At 38.7% G+C, this 20,569-nt stretch overlaps 1 protein-coding gene across 4 annotated transcripts in view; it reads left to right on the top strand.

Moving 5' to 3' along the window:
• Positions 1-20,353, top strand: part of GRIN2A (glutamate ionotropic receptor NMDA type subunit 2A) — a 348,821-nt gene extending 328,468 nt beyond the window's left edge. For all 4 annotated transcript variants that reach the window (XM_072120737.1, XM_072120736.1, XM_072120739.1 and 1 more), the window contains 3 exons: positions 7,877-8,064; positions 12,599-12,837; positions 16,682-20,353. In XM_072120737.1, the coding sequence (XP_071976838.1) occupies positions 7,877-8,064; positions 12,599-12,837; positions 16,682-18,463 (2,209 nt within the window). In that variant the 3' untranslated portion in view covers positions 18,464-20,353. The remainder of the gene's footprint in view (positions 1-7,876; positions 8,065-12,598; positions 12,838-16,681) is intronic.
• Positions 20,354-20,569: the final 216 nt, after the last annotated feature.

A 20,569-nucleotide genomic window follows, 5' to 3' on the forward strand; every position in this document is an offset into this window, starting at 1 on the left:
CAGGTGCAAATCTACATTACCATATAAATAGGTCCGGTCTGGGGAGAGACAAATGTCCCACGCGTATCGCCCGGCTCGCGGGCTTCGTCAGGGGATACCGGCACACAAAAAGTGATACACTTAAATCTTGTCGCAGCTCCAACGTGGCCCAGCCCACCCACTTCTGCCCCACCGAAGATGTAATATCCGGACATGCGATTTAACTGATAAGTATGGGAGCACATATTGAAAAAATGGCTGTGCGTTCCACCAGGTCGGAAATGAATAGGACGTGTGTAAATCATGCATTCCACCATTCCGGAAGTCGGTGTAATGATGTGAAAGCCACACGGAACCCGGACGTATTCTCACAGATACCTGTATTTGTCGATATAGATGACAATAAAAATAAAAATAAATGTAACAAATTTATTATAAAGATATTTTAGACTGTTGCCCAAAATAAAATGATAAGTACCAAAAATGAATCTTATCACAGTAGCCTAGTAGTATGGGATACACAATTCACATCTAGTAAAATCTGTCCATTAGCAATCGCCCTTCCAAGAGCTTAATCTTATACTCATGAATACTATCATAAAGTTCTGGCAGGATGATTGCTCATGAACAGTAGAGATCACATGACCCTCCATTTATGGCCATTTTATAATCAGGAATCTGTCTGATGAGGTAAAAGACAGGAAGCTTCACTTCATATATCAAGAAAGAGGAGCAGAACTTCTAATAGATATTATATAGTATAGTATATTTGTAAATTACCTAATGTCCTGCCCCCACACACTTACACACGAGGTAAAGTGGCCAACCCCTTTAAAGTCTCCTTCATACATTGATAATTTTGTATGGACTGTGGATGGAGCTGCATATACCCTAGGGTTTTCTATGTCAAAATATGATACCTCCATGCATTCTTTGTAATTTGCCCTCAAAGCAATGGGGCTTATTTACTAAGGGCTCCGCGGCCGCACTTTCGTTGGGTTTCCTGAATTTTTCGTTTTGCGCCGAATTCCAGACTAAATTTTGGCGCACGTGATCGGCGCCGTATTTCACGCGACAGATATCGTGGGGCGTTGCCATAGGGCAACCCGACGGATTCGGAAAAACCACGGAATTTAAGAAAAGAAATGTGTCGCAAGATCACATGTACCGTGAAGAAGCAGGTGAAATCCGGCGGACTTCGGCGCAGCAGCGACACCTGGTGGATATCGGCTGCACAGACCTTAGTGAATCCCGGCAGAACCCGAATCCACATCGGACAACGTGCCGCGGGATCATGACAGGACCAGGTAAGTAAATGAGCCCCAATGATTTTTTAGAAAAGATGCATTCATAATAAAGCACCTAATGGAGTATAACACTATTCTGAGATCGTGGCTACACTGAAAGTTGCTATCGGCCCTGTAATCAAGCCTTACTCTCTTTAGCCTTTCCACAGCTCGGAGCCTCCTGCATTATGTATGACGCACTGGTACATAGATTAGAATATTATTACTCCATGTATATTCACGCTCTCCTATCTACTTCCTCCTTGTGGAAATCCAGGCTATACATTCTCTCCACAGCCAACTTACATCCCTAAAAGTGAAAATGTGGCATATTTGATGATATTTAATAACATGATACAGATTACAATGCATTATTCATAGGGATCTGCACAGGCTACTAGCTAATTGCTCACATACGGTATTACATTGCAGTACTACATTGGCACTCTGCCCTCATATCAGCTCTGCAGTCTCTTCTGCTTGAATCATTTACAGCAAAAAACCTTTATCGCAGTTTGAAGCTAATACGTTGTTCTGACCTCCAGAAGAGATTTTGATCAATATCCTTTACTTCTCACATTACATCTAATGTGTAAGGCTACATACAGTACTGATACATGGATCGGTGCTACTAAGCCCGAGCATTATTTGGGAAACAATTTTATATTTGCATCATTTGATGTTATGAGCAGGTAGTATTTGGTAGTTATTTTAATATTTTTCATCATTTGTATGGCATGTATGTTTTGGCTCCCCTTTGCGGAGGATCCATTCCTTTCCTGAACCTAAACGTTTTAGCAGGCATTTATTGAAGGTACATGCAGGGATGGATTAAGGCTGCCATGGGCCCTGGGCTGTATGAATATAACATCCCCTACAAATCTGGAATTCACTTCCTACATATGGTACTAGAATCAGCTTCTTTCGGAATGGAGGATGCATCCCTTCTGCCTGATTTTCAACCTTTGGAGGACCTTCAAAGTTCCTGAAATGGCTTTTGTGTACATGTGTATTGAGCACATCAACAGATTACTTGGATTTATGGGTGAAAGCTCTTCTCAGTAAAAAAATTTGGCTGGGGGAAAAACTTGGGCCCGTTGCTACCACCAAAACCACCTATATTATAATCCATTACTGCTTACATGCCAGTTTTCTGGTGTAGAAACCATGAAAAAGTAATAATTCCTGGACAGGCACCTTTTTATCCCCCCCCCCCCCAATGTCACCTCCACATCATATGCGGGATGATAGGGTTAAGAGGGGGCCTAGAGGGAGTGAGCTGGGCCGGGGACGTCCAGGCCTGGTGCACCTTATATAACTTGTTGGTGGAAACTATTGCAGGATTCTGGCATAAAATTCACCCCGGCCGGAGTCTCTTGTTATATCTGATGCATAGTTCAGGGGGTGTCACGACTGGCGCATAACGTATCCCGCCATGAGAAATCCTCCCTATTGTATATGGAACTGATTTTTTTTCATTTTGTATGCATTGAATGAAATTGACTTCCTTCAATAACATTGGGTATCATGTGATTTGTTTTCCATTGCAGAAAGTTTCTGCTTCTCCCTCTCCAACACCTGAAGAAGTTAATAAAAACGTGGCCATTATTTTCTGAATCACACAGCACACAGTGAAAAAGGAGTTCACAAAATATCTGAAATCCAAATGCAGATGTGTAGCCACCTCTAAAACATCACATGGTTTTTATTAATGTATTTTTGCTAATGATTCCTCACTAGTACATTCAAAAGTTTTCTTAATGTGACTATCTTTATGCATAGGAACAGTGGGGAGTTCATATAAAATGTTTAGGATAACTAATATCAAGTGGGTTTTAAGAGTATCCTCCTTTGTTATATTCATAGAATTCAACAGGGGTATTACTAGAGGGGTGAGGTTGCTAAAGGCCCAAGAGGCTTAGGGGGCCCATAAGCTGTCACTTTCCCATATAAGACTAGTACTATAAACCATACATTATAGTAGGGGGCCTGGCACAGACTTTGCATTGGGACCCGACAGCTTAAGTCTACTACACTTCAATGTCATGTAGGCAAACATGTTGAAAAGGGAGATAAGTTGAAAAGACATATCATGTAGTACTAATAAATAATGCTGGCAGCAGATGTGATGTCTGTATTAGAGCTAAGAATGCCATATTAGAATGGGGCTGAGTTTTACAAAACTCACTGGTAAAATGCATAAAACAAAGGCTATCTTTAACCCCTTAAGGACCAGGCCCTTTTTTGTTTTTGCGTTTTTATTTTTCACTCCCCACCTTCAAAAATCTATAACTTTTTTATTTTTCCATGCACTGTGTGATGTCTTATTTTCTGCGTAACAAATTGCACTTCGTAGTGATGGTATTAAATATTCCATGTCGTGTACTGGGAAGCGGGAAAAAAATTGTAAATGCAGCGAAACTGATGAAAAAACACATTTGCGCCATTTCTTGTGGACTTGGTTTTTACAGCTTTCACTGTGCACCCCAAATGACAGATCTACTTCATTCATTGGGTCAATACGATCACAGGGATACCAAATTTGTATAGGTTTTATAATGTTTTCATAAATTTACAAAAATTAAAACCTCCTGTACAGAAAAAAAAAATCTTCATTTTACAGTGTTCTTGCGCTAATAACTTTTTCATACTTTAGTGTACAGAGCTGTGGGTGGTGTCATTTTTTGCAACTTCTGATGACGTTTTCAACGCTTTTATTTTTAGGACTGTGCGACCTTTTGATCACTTTTTTATTGAATTTTTTCTATTTTTCAAAATGGCTAAAAAATGCAATTTGCAACTTCGGGCGCTATTTTCTGCTACAGGGTAAAACGCAGTGAAAAACGGTTATTATATTTTGATAGATCGGGCATTTTCGGACGCGGCGATAACTAATGTGTTTAGGATTTTTACTGTTTATTTATATTTATATCAGTTCTAGGGAAAGGGGGGGTGATTTGAATTTTTATGTTTTTTTAATATAATTTATTTTTTTTACTTTTTTTTTATTTATTTTTTTTACTATTTTTCAGACTCCCTAGGGTACTTTAACCCTAGGTTGTCTGATTGATCCTACCATACACTGCCATACTACAGTATGGCAGTATATGGGGATTTTGCATACCATCTATTACAATGTGCAGATCGCACATTGTAATAGATGGCCATCTATCATGACAGCCTCGGATCTTTGTGTGATCACCGGCGGCGATCAAAGGGTTAACACCCGCGATCGGTGCAAGCACCGATCGCAGGTGTTAGCGACGGGCGTTTGCTTCATTATGAAGCAAATGCCCGGTGAGTATGAAGAGAGCTCAGCCCGTGAGCCCTCTTCATACTCCCCCATGCGCAGCAAGAAGTAATGGTACGTCTTATTGCGATATGGGGTTAAAGGTAAGTAACTCACATATTCCATGTCCTTCACTCATTGAACAGGGATTTTCTTTTATGCCCTTTTTAATGTGAAGTAAACATGATGTGATAACTTTATTTGGGATTTGGGGGAAACTATTTTTATTTAACATAACCCTAAATGTTATTTAGGTGTAAATAGGCATCTAGGCCCTTCTTGAAGCTCTCTGCTGTCCCTGCTGTGACCAGCTCCTGAGGCAGGCTATTTCACAGATTGAAAGTTCTCATAGTAAAAAAGCCCCGTTGCCTCTGGTGCTTAAACCTTGATTTCTCCAGACGGAGACAGTGACCCCTTATCTTTTGATTTGATTTAACCTGGAACAACTTTCCTGCATATTTTTTGTATGGACCATTCATGTATTTATATAAATTAATCATTTGCCCTCTTAGTCATCTCTTTTCTAGACTAAATAAATCTAGTTGTTTTAATCTTTCCACATAAGTGACACCCTCCATACCCCTTATCATTTTTGTGGGTCTTCGTTGTACTCTCCAGCTCCAGGGCATCTTTTTTATGGACCAGTGCCCAGAACTGGACACCATATACCAGGTGAGGCCAAACCAATGCCTTGTACAGTGTAATATTACATCCCTATCCCGTGAGGCGATACCACTTTTGATACATGACAAGATCCTACTAGCTTTAGAGGCAGCTGCTTGACATTGCATGCTGTTATTCAATTTATGATCGTCTAGTACCCCCAGGTCCTTCTCAACAAGGGACTCTCCCATATTTACTCCCCCAAGGACATATTTTACCTTTGTATTATTAGCCACCAGGTGCATAACCTTACATTTATCCACATTGAACCTCCTCTGCCAAGTGGATGACCAAACGCTCAGTTAGTCCAAGTCACCCTGCAGCCTATGAACATCCTCCATAGACTGTATTACACTACAAGTCTTGGGGTCATCTTCAAAAATAGACACAGGGCTATGTATTGTGCAGCATTTTGGTTGGTCTTTGCTTTAGAAATTCCCGCCTTTGATATTTTATTTTCACTGTGCCAAATAAATAACATGGCAGTTAACCCCTTAACAATGTGACTCTCTTTCATTCTTGGGTTAACATTTTTCATTCTCATCATTCTAAAAACCATAACTTTTTAGGTGTAGTGTTGTGCTTGCTTTTGCCATTAATCAGGCAAACTTTAAAATCATGTTCTTCCCCCTTTAAATTGTCCTAAACATTTGTCTATTTAGTTACAGTCGCGTCATGTTGCTGATATTTTGGCAAATTTAATTTTCTGAAACTGAGAATAATTGCATGTGTGTTCATTCTTGGTGGTGCTCTATTATTTACTTGAAATTGGTTTTCTGGTATCCAGTTCATGAATCTGCACCTTAACTGCTTTTATCTCTCATGGGTTGTTTAACAAAATTGAATCTATTCTTACCAAGTTCAAGCTCCTCTGTAAGTTACTGACATTATCTTGCATTGCTCTGTCACTTCTACTTTACTGTTTATGCCTGCTTTCTGTGCCCTCTATGCCCTTCCTGACACTGACCAAAGATGTTTATCTTCCATATCTTTTTGCTTATTACCAAACTGCCAAACACAGAGCTTAAGCACTGGACCATGCAGGCCTTTGAACTTCCATTTTCTAAAGTTTTGTACATTTAGCAATCCTTGCCAGAGAAAGTCCACAAAAACAAAAGCTGTTCCTTTTACAGCAGGTACGGAAAATATTCAAACATTTTACATTTCGAATTCTTTGTTTCATTGCAGCTAATTGGTAAGATAAAAAAAAGTTATTTTGCTCATTAATGGGCACTTTGCACCCCATATTGACAGAAAAAAACTGAAATTCAGATACTTTTTCTAATTTATTAAACTAGAAAAACAAAATGATCACAAGGTGATAAGTATTCATAAGTATTAAACTCACATGCTATACAGTTCTACTCCTTCATTGTAGTCCCGCTATGTTTAATTAAACTTCTTGGATTTGATTAGGAAAGGCGCACACCTGTCTATATAAGACCTTACAACTCACAATGCATGCCAGAACACATGAAAATAAAGAGGTCTAAGGAACTGCCCAAGGAACTCAGAGACAGTATTGCGGCAATGCATATATCTGGTCAAGGTTACAAAAGAATTTCTGCAGCACTCAAAGTTACTAAGAGCACAGTGGCCTCCATAATCCTTAAATGGAATAAGTTTGGAACCAACTGAGGGCTGAACCCCCTGAGGACGCCAGACTGTGGCGAAACATGTCGGGGGGGGCTGATCGAGCGACATATTTTTTAATCTTGTGATGAAAAGTAGTGGACAGCTTCAGAGTCTATATGTGTCGGACTGCAGCGACATATAATTAGGCTTAGATTAGATTCACATCCCTACTTACCTTAGACATAGGGAGACAACCAGATACTAGTGCGGATGCAAGTGTGATACCAGTGTGGATGCAAATGTGAGAGCGTGAAAACTCCTATAATACCCCTCCCTTGCGAGCATGTGTGAATGCGGGCAAAGAGAGGACTAATAACATACCACCAAATAGTGGATTCCCTCTGTTGACATTGGAGATTGCTTGGAGCACCACGGGAAGCTCACAGAAGCCTAGCGGCATTCATAATTGAAGAATCATTTCTTATCTCCTAATTGAGGCAAAAAGAATTAACACGTACACACACCCCATGGTCATAGACCTGAACGGTCTCCCTTTATGGTAGTATAACATCTTTAAAAATCTACCCACTACCATCACAAAAATCTTTTAAACATTTTTCGGCTCAGTACACCTATTTCAAATAAGAGACAAACACAGACTGAGTTCTGGTTTATTTATTAAACGAATATAAATAAAAGTTAAATTTTATACATTTTTTTCACTTTATTTCTTGGTCAAAAGACCTTTATTTGCAGAAATCCAATTGGAGCTTAAATAAGGGTCAACATGGCTACATTTATGAGAAATTGCCTTCACAAAGGAACATTCTTTTTTTTAATAACATCCAATTGAAGAAATGTTTACATATGGAAAATGAATTAAATTAAATTAAATGTGAATGCCCAGATGGGAATACCCCTTTAAGTTTTAACAAGTACGCAAAAAAAGAGAAGTTAAACCGCTATATACGAAAATTTGTTGAAAATTCCCCTGTCATTATGGTCTTTTAAGGCCTCCTTATTAAGAACTTTCTGCCATAAAAGGATAACATTTTCAATATTTTTTAAACATGTTTCATTTTAGGAAGTTGGATGCTTTCATTTACGATGCAGCAGTGCTGAATTATATGGCCGGAAGAGACGAAGGCTGCAAGCTTGTGACCATAGGCAGCGGTTATATCTTTGCCACAACAGGCTATGGGATCGCTCTCCAGAAAGGTTCTCCATGGAAACGGCCTATTGATTTGGCCCTCTTACAGTTTGTTGGAGATGGTGAGTTACATCATTTTTTCTTAAAATGTTATAGATCACTAAAATAAATTGTGACGAGCGGAGATTTAGAATATATGTAATGATGTGCATTTGTGTGATGTTCTGATTAAAGTTTCTAAAGACATCTGTTATTTCTTAATATATCTACCCAACTTAATGCCCACAAAATTTGATCAATCTTAAAAGTCCCATTGGGGGTGCACCATAAAGGCCATTGCATTGGTGGGGATATCATCAGTTTTTATTATGGAACATTGAAGGGGCTCCATAACTTTATACCAGGACGGATGCTGCCAGGCTCTACATATTTGTCAAAGACCGAACTCCTAATTCTGAAACATTTTATATGGTTTAGGAACCTTATATCAGACAATCCTAACAGCTTGGGAATATTTGATGTATACATTATTTAGTATCGTGCTGTAAAGCACAGATTAATAAACCATTGAGGCTCTTGTACTCCAGGTTTTCTTAGGTGGATATTGAACTAGACCTTTAATACATCTATGGAAAGGGTATATGTTAAAATATTAATTGCCCTGGACTGCTGAGTTTTACTTATGGCTTTCTCGAGATTGAAATGAAAAGATTGTGTCCAGGGAGCAATCTTACAGGAAGAAATAAAGAACTTCTTGTATCGCTGGGGAAGTAGGAAGAAAGAAATGTAGAAGAAAGAAATCTATTTGTATGATACGATAAAAATACGTTTGACTTATTTTTATGTTTCTCATGTGATGATTTTGCTAACCATATAGAAGAAAGGTAGAACGAATGGCCATATGGTATCATAGTATCATGGTATATAAGGCCGCAAAAAGACGCAAGTCCATCAAGTCCAACCTTTAAGGATTAAATAAATGTTTTATCCTCATACCCCGTGATATTTTTTCTCTCCAGAAAGTCATCCAGGCCTCTCTTGGACATGTACATAGAGTCCGCCATAACAACCTCCTGCGGCAGAGAGTTCCATAGTCTCACTACTCTTACAGTAAAGAACCTTTGTCTATGTTGATGGTAAAATCGCCTCTCCTCTAGGTGCAGAGGATGCCCCCTTGTCCTGGTCACAGGCCTAGGTATAAAAAGATCTTTGGAGAGATCCTTGTCCGTTCAGGTATTTGTACATTGTAATGAGGTCTCCCCTCATTCGTCTTTTTTCTAAACTGAATAATCCCAAATTTTGTAATCTGTCATTGTATTCTAATCCCCCATTCCCCTAATAATCTTGGTTGCTCTCCTCTGCACCCGTTCCAGCTCTACTATATCCTTTTTATACACTGGTGCCCAAAACTGTACACAATATTCCATGTGTGGTCTGACCAAGTGCAAAACTATGTCTTTATCATGAGAATCTATTCCTCTCTTGATATATCCCATAATTTTATTTGCTTTAGCAGCAGCCGCCTGGCTCTGGTCACTAAAATTAAGTTTACCATCTACAAATACCCCTAAGTCCTTTTCAGCTCCAGTTTTACCAAGTAATTGACTGTTTAGAACATAATATGAAGGTCGCATTGGAATGGCCCCATCCAATATGGAAGTAAATGATAATAAACCACCAACTAGAAACTTTTTGTTATAATGTCAAAAATACTAAATTGCATGTTTTTCCTGTGGTTTTCATGAGCTGTTCTATGTTATTCCTATAATATATAGACAGGTAAGGTATAGTACTAATAAGAGTACACATAGAAATAGGATAGCTGCCAGTTGAATGCATGTTCAGCGGATATAGTAGGTATTCTTTTTGACTATACAATAAGTTTGAATGATTCAATCAGCCAAGTTTTAAAAAAGTGAAGTTTGAGAAGTTGTCTTTTGGAATAGATAAACTAGTTTGGCTTTTATATTGCATCATGTAATTAGGGTTCCTAAAAAATCATGCTTGATTTTAAGGGGGCTGCTTTACACGGTAGCAAAAAGAGGAAATGTTTTCCTTATCCCAGAAAAAATTATAAGGAGAGCTCTTACTTCCCTGGTCAAAAAAAGATGTTATTCCTCTTATACCTATCTGAAAAGTCTTGACATGTTAGCTACACTAGAAGGTTTCAGTAGTTATGTGTATGGGTAGCTTATGCCCTTAATAAGAGTTGGGACTCAACCGTGAGGCACACAATTACTAAGGGACCGTGGAGGTATTTAAGAAGTGTGTTCCCTAAAATTATGTCGCACACGAGTCATTTGTGGCGCAGTTTCCATGCGACACAATTTAGGGGGTGTGCCGTCGGATGGTCCGTCTGATTCAGACCGAGTGCCATATTCAACCTTGAAATTGTGTCGCAACCCCATGGTAAAGGTTCACCACAACAAAGATGGTGAATTCTGTTGGACCACCTTACAGACAACCTATAGTTACAGACAGACCTTTCTGCCCACTGTGACTTCTAGTGAAGATCTCTGACTTTAATTTATTAAACTTTAGCCCTAGACTCAATGATCAACTGTAAGAGTTATCAAAGGTGTCTGCAATAAAACTTTATCGTTTATCCTTTTTCCCATGACAACCTAAAATTTTCTAAATCCAATTGAGAGTGGGTAAAAAAAAATTTGGCTGTAGTTACAATTACAAAATATATCTGACATACAAATTCATAACTTTGATAACTTTTTCCTACTTCGGTGTACAGAGTTGTGTAAAGTGTAATTTTCTTTTGGACAAGTTTTCATTGCTACCATTTCAAGGACTGTATGACTTTTTGATCACTTCTACAAAAAAGTTTTTGATATTTAGGCACTTTTATCTATTTCGGGCATCTATGCCAGGAATATCCATTACTATACTTTGATAGTTCTGGACTTTTAGGTTTTTAATTTTTTTTTTACTATTTTTCAGCCCCCCCCCCAGGGTACTTTAATCATAGGTTGTCTCATCAAACCTACCATATACTGCAATACTACTTGAGAAATTGCTAAAAATGGTGCCCTGGCATATTGTTTCAAATCTGCAACAATGACAGGTCCAAGAGACTTATAAAGACTTCAGGTTGTCATGGCAACTGATGGTCACAACCCCGATGACATAACAGGGAATGATGATCAAAGCCAATATGGCGGCGACCATGCATTGCTGCCGCCCTTACCGGTGGCCTTATTCAGAAAACACCCGCCTCCTATGGAAATGACTAAGCCAATTGTGAGCCCTTTTCATACAACCTCAATGGACTTGCATGTACTAATACATCACAAGTATTTAATGGGGTTAATTGTGGTGTCTAAAGGGTTAAACACCCAGGATCTGAGCTTTTCAAGTCCCATCTTTTATAATCGATGTTTTCATCCCAGGTGGCACCCAAGAAAGCTGTTGCATTAGAACAAGTACCCTGCCGTAAAAATACGATAGAGTGGTCATTAAGGGGTTAAGGAAATTTTGTCTATTTTTATTACTCAACACGCTACAAAATTCCTACTAGTACCTTTTTTCTATTATGAATATTTTCCTTGTACATAGCCAAATAATTTAGCAAACAATGATCCCCATTGAATTACAGTTCTGAGCTAATTACATTTACCTTTGTTAGCATGTACAGGAAATGTATCAATATTACATGAATTTCTAAGAAAAGACAAAGCTTCTCCTAACAATTAAAATGTTCAGATTGATCTGTTTTGGAAATGCTTTTATCATATCTAACCTATTTTTCTGGACTTTGGTAGGTCATTATTCTGTACTCTAATGGGTATGTCAGTTCTCCAAAGCATTTGACTCTGTATTTCCAAATGTCAACTGGCATATATTTTTGATTTAAGCACCTGAGGCCTGCAGTTTTAATTGACAAGAAAGCATGCTATGAATTTCCAATTGTTCTGTAATCTATCCAGCAAGGCAAATAACAAGGTTAAAATCAATGATGGATTATGTCCCTCTAGGTTTCTATTTTATAATCATGAGAGGTACAGAAATACACCTCAAAATATCAAATATGAAAACAAATATGCTGTGCACCTCCTTCCACGACGCTCTGTGCATGTAAATTCCTCTAATTCAGAATATTATGATAGAGTTAATGCATTTCTATTGTAATATACCAAACCCTATCTGCAAAGGTGAGTTTAGGATTACCCTCGCCCTGACGCAAGTTTCACTTTTGCTTCTTTCTGAGACGTTTCTGAGTTGAGGGGAAGCCGGTTATTATAGTATATGGCTAACCAATGAAAAGACACTTCCTGTAATTAGGGAAATCACATGTACATGTACCAGCGCATGTCATCTAGCCTAAGAAACTGGACTTGTGTACCTCCTTTTGGCGCATGTTCAGATTTTGTCCTGTCCCAACCAATATGGCAATTGGAGCCCCCTAAACAGTGTGGCGCATGCACGGATAGCTCAAACTCCAGAAGTAACTTACAGGGTCAGAAGGAATAGTGTGCATACACCATAGCCAAATAACAGGTGGATCTAAAATAGAAAACATTGCAAGTTCAGCTAAATTCTTGTAATGTGCCAAATTGTTGTAAAATGTCCACCACATTGTGTAAACCTTCTGCATATATTGAAATGTGGAGATAACTCAATTAACAACAATTTTTTTGTTATCAGGTGAAATGGAAGAACTGGAAGCTTTGTGGCTTACCGGCATCTGCCACAATGAGAAAAATGAAGTTATGAGTAGTCAGTTGGACATTGACAACATGGCCGGGGTCTTCTACATGCTGGCAGCTGCCATGGGCTTGAGTCTTATAACTTTCGTCTGGGAACATCTATTCTACTGGAAGCTCAGATACTGTTTTACTGGAGTTTGTACCGGAAAACCGGGGCTGCTCTTCTCCATAAGTCGGGTAAGTCAGAAGAAAACATATAATAACTAATCTCTTCAATACTAACAATTTTTGTTCACAACTTGACCAACTTGCTCAGTAAGGCTGATCATCAGCATGAGATAACTGGCCAATTATCTCATGTGCTTGGGGACTTAGTGCCCTCAAGGCCTGCTGTGGGTTTGGGCCATGATGAATTTAAAAATGCTTGATCCCTATTCTCTCTCATCACTTATTCCATCTTTCACGGAATCGATCAAGTGTTGAGCTGATATCTCCCAATACTCACATAAACTAACTGAGTAGCTCAAATATTGACTACACAGCAAATTCATTAACTTTTCAGAAATTTGTGTACAAGGAAGCAAGGTTTTTAAGGTAATAGGAGGCAAGTTTCTCTATCCGATAGTGTTCCAAATCGCTTACTTTACAGGACTGCATCTATGGAATGAAAAGCAGCAACCCTATGTAAGTTACAGATAAAATGAGCAAATGATGGTAACAATGATACTGCAGCTTGGGGCTGTCCACAACATAAATACAGCATCAGGCTCATTACATAAATACAGCACCAGAACCAAGCTCACAACATACATGAAACATACCCCTGATCCATTTCAGATCTGGTGGGACAGTTATGAATTTTGAGGTCTGGCCCACCATCCCGAGTAGTGGCAGGAATGTCCTGGAATGCACCTCTCTCTGCAACCTCTTGAGAGTTGAATGCAGTGGTGTTGCCACTGTTGACTCCCTGCATCACCACTGAGTCTCTGCTTACAATGATGTCTTCAGAGCCACGGATAGCAACAGAGGAGGAAGCAGGACTACTATGGGGGAATGGGGAAGTGTGAGTAGTTACGTTATAATTAGTGATGAGCGAGTATACTCGTCCGAGCTTGATGCTCGGTCGAGTATTAGCATACTCGGACCGGCTCGTTGCTCGGACGAGTATTTGCCCTGCTCGATAACGAGCATTTAATTTTAAAAAAAAAAAGTGAAGAACAGTAAAAAGATACAATTAAAACATTTAATTTAATTGTTTAATTGAAGAAAACAGTGAAAGAACACAGTGCAGAACAGATTGCAGATGTTCGGGAACATCTGCAATCTGTTCCGGAGACACGCGTGCAGAACGGTGTTCTCTGCAATAGTATTTGAAGAACAATATGTGTGAAGAACACATTACAGATGTTTGGCAACATCTGCAAGTTGTTCTCTACACATATTGTTCTTCAAATACTATTGCGGAGAACACCGTTCTGCACGGGTGTCTCCGGAGCAGATCGCAGATGTCCCGGAGACACGCGTGCAGAACGGTGTTCTCCGCAATAGTATTTGAAGAACAATATGTGTGAAGAACAACTTGCAGATGTTTCCAAACATCTGCAAGTTGTTCTTCACACATATTGTTCTTCAAATACTATTGCGGAGAACACCGTTCTGCACGCGTGTCTCCGGAACAGATTGCAGATGTTCCCGAACATCTGCAATCTGTTCTGCACTGTGTATTTTCACTGTGCTCGTTAAGTTTATAATTTTACTGAAAAATGCTCGGGTCTCCCATTGATTTCAATGGGGCTCGTTACTCGAAACGAGCACTCGAACATCTGGAAATGTTCGGCTCGAGTAACGAGCACCCGAGCATTTTAGTGCTCGCTCATCTCTAGTTATAATATAACTAATTCTTGCTGTGGCTTCCCAGTTGCGAGCAACCATGAATTAAGCTATCCAGCCCTGGCTGCCTAACAGACAGTGTTCTGGTGGGAGAACCAGTATGTTTAGTTGTGCTGCTAGTTTGGATCAATCTGGTAGATATAGAATATAGTGGTGTCAGTGTGGGTTTAGATACACATAGATGGCTAGAAAGTATTATACAAAAGACATTTTATTTGACAATACTTTAGCTCAGCGGTATTCGGTAAGACAGATATACTGTTTGTGGACGACGCGTTTCGGGGAGAAATACCCCTTCTTTAGGTCCAGAAACTGTAATTTGCAACAAATCAAAGTTACAATTATATTATGGAGTACATATATGAATAAGAATATATAAAAAAATATAACAATATAGACAACCGGTTCATCATATGTGCATTATGCAATTCATAGATAAACATGGGCAAACGTATAATAAAATCGAGTATAAAATATAAATATGAATAAATAAATAAATTAATATAGTCTTGTAAAAAGGTAAAACAATCAGTACATCAAGAAAGTTTTATATAAAACATGAGATTTCACAATGTGATGGACATTAGACAATGCATAGTCTTAGACGTTTTTCAAATCGTCTTCACATAAAAACACTATATAGGTGATTGATCTTGTTGATGTATTAATGCCCTTTTGTATAAATAGAGATGTCAAGTTCAAAAAGCACTAACCTGTCTGAGCATATGATTCTGTGATGCAGAAAGGCTCAGGGGCCAAGGAATGTGAGAAGCTGTAAATATCTACACATGGAGATAGAGGTGGTGGGTCATTACGATAATTATTCCATGGTGTACCGTGGGTATAGATGAATATTAATGTGAGGGCTAACCTTATTTACTTAAATATCCTTGTCCTATATGGGATGGTATAGCTGCAGCCTAGGGAGAACGGCATGCAGTCCTAGGGCAAGATAAGGTAGATCGTCAGGGAGCCCATAGCTGAGCGGCATACTTACTGGGAGGGTGTGTATTCGGAGCCGACGGCAGCGCGAATGACGGCTCCGTCGGCTCGTGTTGGGTTTAAATGGCCCGGCTGATTACTGCGCATGCGTCCTAGATGAGGCGCGCATGTGCAGAGGAGATCGGGACACGGAGATGTGTCCGTGAGGGTACCAGTACAGCGCTGGATAGGTGGATCGAGGTGAGTATTGAGTATGAGTCTGTGGTCTGTATATTCAAGCTGATTGGTGGGAGGGAGAGCAGATTTAGATCTGGTGGGCAAAAACAGGAGGATATGATGTTATAATTATTATATATGAAAATAGGCAGTAATGAATGTTGGTACTGTCGGATTATTGAGAGCCTAGATGGTGTGGACAATTTGGGGAAAAGGTGGGGGGTGTACACCCCCCATATAGGACATCCCATATACCATCCCATATAGGACAAGGATATTTAAGTAAATAAGGTTAGCCCCCCTTTTCCCGGGATACAGTCTAATGTATAAGGCTTCACTTCCAAGCTCTATCAATGTACACTCCTCCAAAACACAGGATGGTGTAAAATGTCTTCTTTTTTCATCCCTTTAAATACAGTCCCATGTAAAATACATCCTTTCTTTCCCTTTAGAACCCAATTTTGAGCCCTATGTAAATATCACTCCCCTTCCCCAATCCTTCCTTACATACATGTCGATCTTACATACATAGCATATGTTTCTTTAGCCCCAAAATACAAACCCATGTCACATGTCACTCCTCTGTCCTTAGCTTTCCCCAATATTCAGTCCCATGTAAAATGTTCATTCAGCCTCATATAAAATTTCTCTCTCTCTTTCTCCCTCCTAACATGTAGGTCCTTGTATTTTACATGTAAACCGGGACTGACAACACAGAGCAATGCACAGTACATCTCACCCAGACACACAGTCCCAAGTAAAAGACATCACTCCACTTCCCCTGCAGATCCAGTCTTGTCTTCATACCCTCACTACTCTCCTCACTACTCAGACCTGTAGTCAGACATTGATCAAGCTATTAAAGGGCCAGAGGCTTTGTTATTTTTATAGTAAATATCCAGACCATTTGCTGTTAAGTGGAGAAGAATTTAAAGTAACAATTTATTTCTGGAATATCCCATTAATAACTGCAATATACATATTGTTATAAGAGTTTGATGAAAAATAATGAATTCTTGTGTATGTATTTCAGGGCATTTACAGCTGTATTCATGGAGTGCACATAGAAGAGAAAAGAAAATCATTAGATTTCAGTTTCACTGCTTCCCAAACAAATATGTTAAAATTACTGAGATCATCTAAGAACATGGCTAACCTGACGAATTTAAACCCTTCCCAATGCAATTCACCGAAAAGGACATCCGATTATATACCTAGAGGTTCACTGCTGATGGACATGGTTCTGGACAAAGGAAACTTAATCTATGCCGATAATAGACCGTTCCAGCAAAAGGAGATTTACGCAGAAAATGCACATGATCTCACCATGTTAACTAGTAATCGCCATAAAGACAACCTTAACAATTACGTGTTCCAGGGCCAACACCCACTCACACTTAATGAATCCAATCCTAACACTGTTGAGGTTGCTGTGAGTGCAGAACCAAAAGTGAACTCTAGACCAAGACAACTTTGGAAGAAGTCGGTAGAAACTTTAAGAAATCAAGGTTCAGTCAATGAAAATGGAACTGATGAGCCCAAAGTATCAAGTAAAAACCAACGCTTCCTTCCAGAAGATGGACATTTTTCAGATGCTTCCGAGACATCAAGTAGAGCAACCTGTCATGCAGACCATGAAAATAACAGCAAGCATCATAAAAGTAAAGACAACTTAAAAAAACGGTCTGTGTCCAAGTTCCCTAGAGATTGTAGTGAAGTTGAGTTGTCCTACTTAAAAACCAAGCAAGGCTCAGCTCGTGATAAAATTTACACAATTGATGGGGACAAGGAGCCTGATTTCTTGATGGAACAGCCCCAGTATAATGAAAATGCCCCAGTTCAAGAGGAAGGGGATTACCCTGAGGTGTACCAAGATCACAATGACAATTATAGAAAGTCCGAACCCTCGCTACATGGGAATAGGACTCCCATACATAATGAAGATAGTCTTCCAAATAATGACATACAATACAAGATGTTTTCTAAGCACTATGGATTAAAGGAAAAAAATGCATCTATGACCGAAGTCAATGACAGATATAGGCAGAATTCTACACACTGCAGAAGCTGTCTATCAAATGTGCCCAGTTATACTGGTCACTACTCAGCCAGGTCCCCTTATAAGTGTGATGATTGCCTACATATAGGAAATCTTTATGATATTGATGAAGATCAGATGCTACATGAGGCCTCCAACTCTATGCATTCTGAAGCTGTTTATGAGCACAACTGGATTGAGAACAATGCTCTACAAATTCAGAAGAAAAACAAGTTGCGGATTCATAGGCAGCATTCCTGTGACAATATAAATAAGTCCAGAGAATCGGACACTGGAAGGCCACCCCGAAGCATAAGTTTAAAAGATAAGGAACGCTATCTAGAGGAAAGCCCCTTTGCTAATATTCTTATTGTCCCCCATGAAAAACTATTGGGAAATAAGACTCCGCTTTTTACACAATCCTTAAAGGAAACCAAGAGGAGCAAGTCCCTTTATCCTGACATTACTTCCGAAAACCCATTTCTGCATCCTTTTCATGACAACCAAAAACTGAGTCATGGCCGAAGCTCCTCGGACATATATAAACAATCCTCTACATCAAAATCAAGAAATGATAACTATTTAAGATCATCAATAAAATCCACTACTTCATACTCCTCGAGGGATGGACGAATACCCAACGACATGTGTGTTTCAGAGTATGTTATGCCTTATGTCTCAAGCAAGAATAGTCTGTACCCAACTCCAAGGGTTGTAAATTCCTGCAGCAATAGACGTGTATTTAAGAAAATGCCTAGCATTGAATCAGATGTTTAAAATGTATGTATGTACCACATGTTATGTTAAAGCCTGACAATATAGTGTAGCTGCCAACACTTTAAAGGCAACCCATGATCATTAGAACACAAATTTAGAAGAGCAGTGATGGTTCCTGCTTACATTCATTTCTGTAGGGCTTCCAGGTATCTAAGTTTACTTAAGAAATTTACAATTTTTGTCACTGGATTTGCCCAATTTATGTTAAGCTCTCAATTGTCATAGATAGTGGAAACATGGTGGCCCAAAGTTGTGGTCTAAAATGTGTACTTGCTACCGTAGCTTGATACTGAGAACATGTTGTCACATACTCATGCTATACTGAGCTAAAAATGGTCTCCTAATTATATCTTTAAAAAAATCCCAAAACTTTGGAAATCCTAATTTTCCTAACAAGTGAAAACAAACTGCCGACAACATTGTTCCAGTAGGATTAAATAAGCCATGAGAAGAGAAGAAACTGCTTGATACAGTATTGGCAGCTATGATTTGATCTACTTCGCCATTTATGCCACTAGTACTATATTACACTAGAGAGAACACCATATAATGTTATTTGTCATCTAATCTTTTTACTCGCAATTGAAGCAATATCGTATGCATGTAGTTTGACACAAAAATGTTTTATGTACGAATGCATTTGCACAGTCACAAGGGGATGAGTAAAATCTACTTTTGCATATCGATCCGCATAACAAAACTGATTGAAGTCTATTGACCATAATCTTCAGATAATGAGACTTAAAGATTAGACCAAAAGTTTGACCGCAAGAAATAGCTTGAAGATTACGATTTGTCAAGGTCGGAATCGGTATCTTTATTTCCATATTATAGATTTGTTAGCTAGTCATGAGAAATTCACCGTCAAATCTCTATGTTTTAGAATTTACCTCCATTAATTATGTAATAAAATTCTGAAATAAATTCCATTCCAGTGTCATGTGCCACACGATCAACATTACACAGTAACCTGGGATATCGCAAGTATTCCATACTGGTACCATCTATATACTTGTATAGGATGCTAGAACACCTACCATTTGTAGATATTTGGTTCAGTGCAAAACTATACATATTGTGTATAGATATCAATACGGATGTAGCACAACCCTGTGCATTTACTTGAGTGTAATAATTTACAGTTGATTCTAATATGAACTTCTCCCTAATATGAAATTTTTTCCCTTTAGACAAAATAATTCCATCTGGGGATTGTCTTTAGTTTTGTTTTTGTTTTTTACATTTTCTCAGCCTTATTTAAGTTTTACACTTTTTTGGTGCATGGTAGTTTGCTATTTCTGCATGTCTTCATGTAAACTAGACAAGAAGTTAACGTACAAATTTAATAATGGATGTTGACTGAACCCAAGAATTAAAAACATCTGCAATACAGATTATCTAAAATGTCGCCCAAATGTATTACTTGACTTACAAAAAATGTTGTTTAGACTGATTTTCATGAAAACTGCTATGGATATATAATAATAAAATAATGTACCCCATGGCTATGAGAAAAACGCCCAGCTAAACAACCCAAAATATGTGGGGGCTTATGTAATGGCACACATGCTTTGTGCACTGGTCATTGGCTTCATTGGCTCCAGTTACCCCAGAATTATTGATATTCGTCCCCGCAATGGCTCTGTGAAAGGGCCTAAATCTGGCAAGCCAAATTGTCTATGCCGTAGCCCATCTTGTTCCCACCCCACTGACTTTTTCAAAGTGATTACAGGGCATAAAGAGCCAAAAAGTCACAATTTTCAGACAAGTATATTTCCACTTTGTTTGCCCCTCAAGATATATATCGGACTCATTGGGTTTTTTTTAATAAAAAAAAATAAACTATGTGTATAAAACAACTTTCCAGGTAGTTCGAAGAAAGAAAAACATTATGAAAAATTTTTTTGGCAGATATCACTGGGTTTAAAAAACATTTAACAGGTGTAATACACAGAATGTAGGTTTTTTTATTCTCAGTTTGTTCTCATTGTTTGTTTCTAGTCTATAATTTAAGAAAAAACTCAGGAAAAGAACATGGAATGCATTGGAGTGCCATTCTCTTTTTCTACTAGAATGCGATGGAGAGCTTTTGGGCACTATGATTTT

The sequence above is a fragment of the Engystomops pustulosus genome, chromosome 8, assembly GCF_040894005.1.
Source record: "Engystomops pustulosus chromosome 8, aEngPut4.maternal, whole genome shotgun sequence".
Taxonomy (NCBI): domain Eukaryota; kingdom Metazoa; phylum Chordata; class Amphibia; order Anura; family Leptodactylidae; genus Engystomops; species Engystomops pustulosus.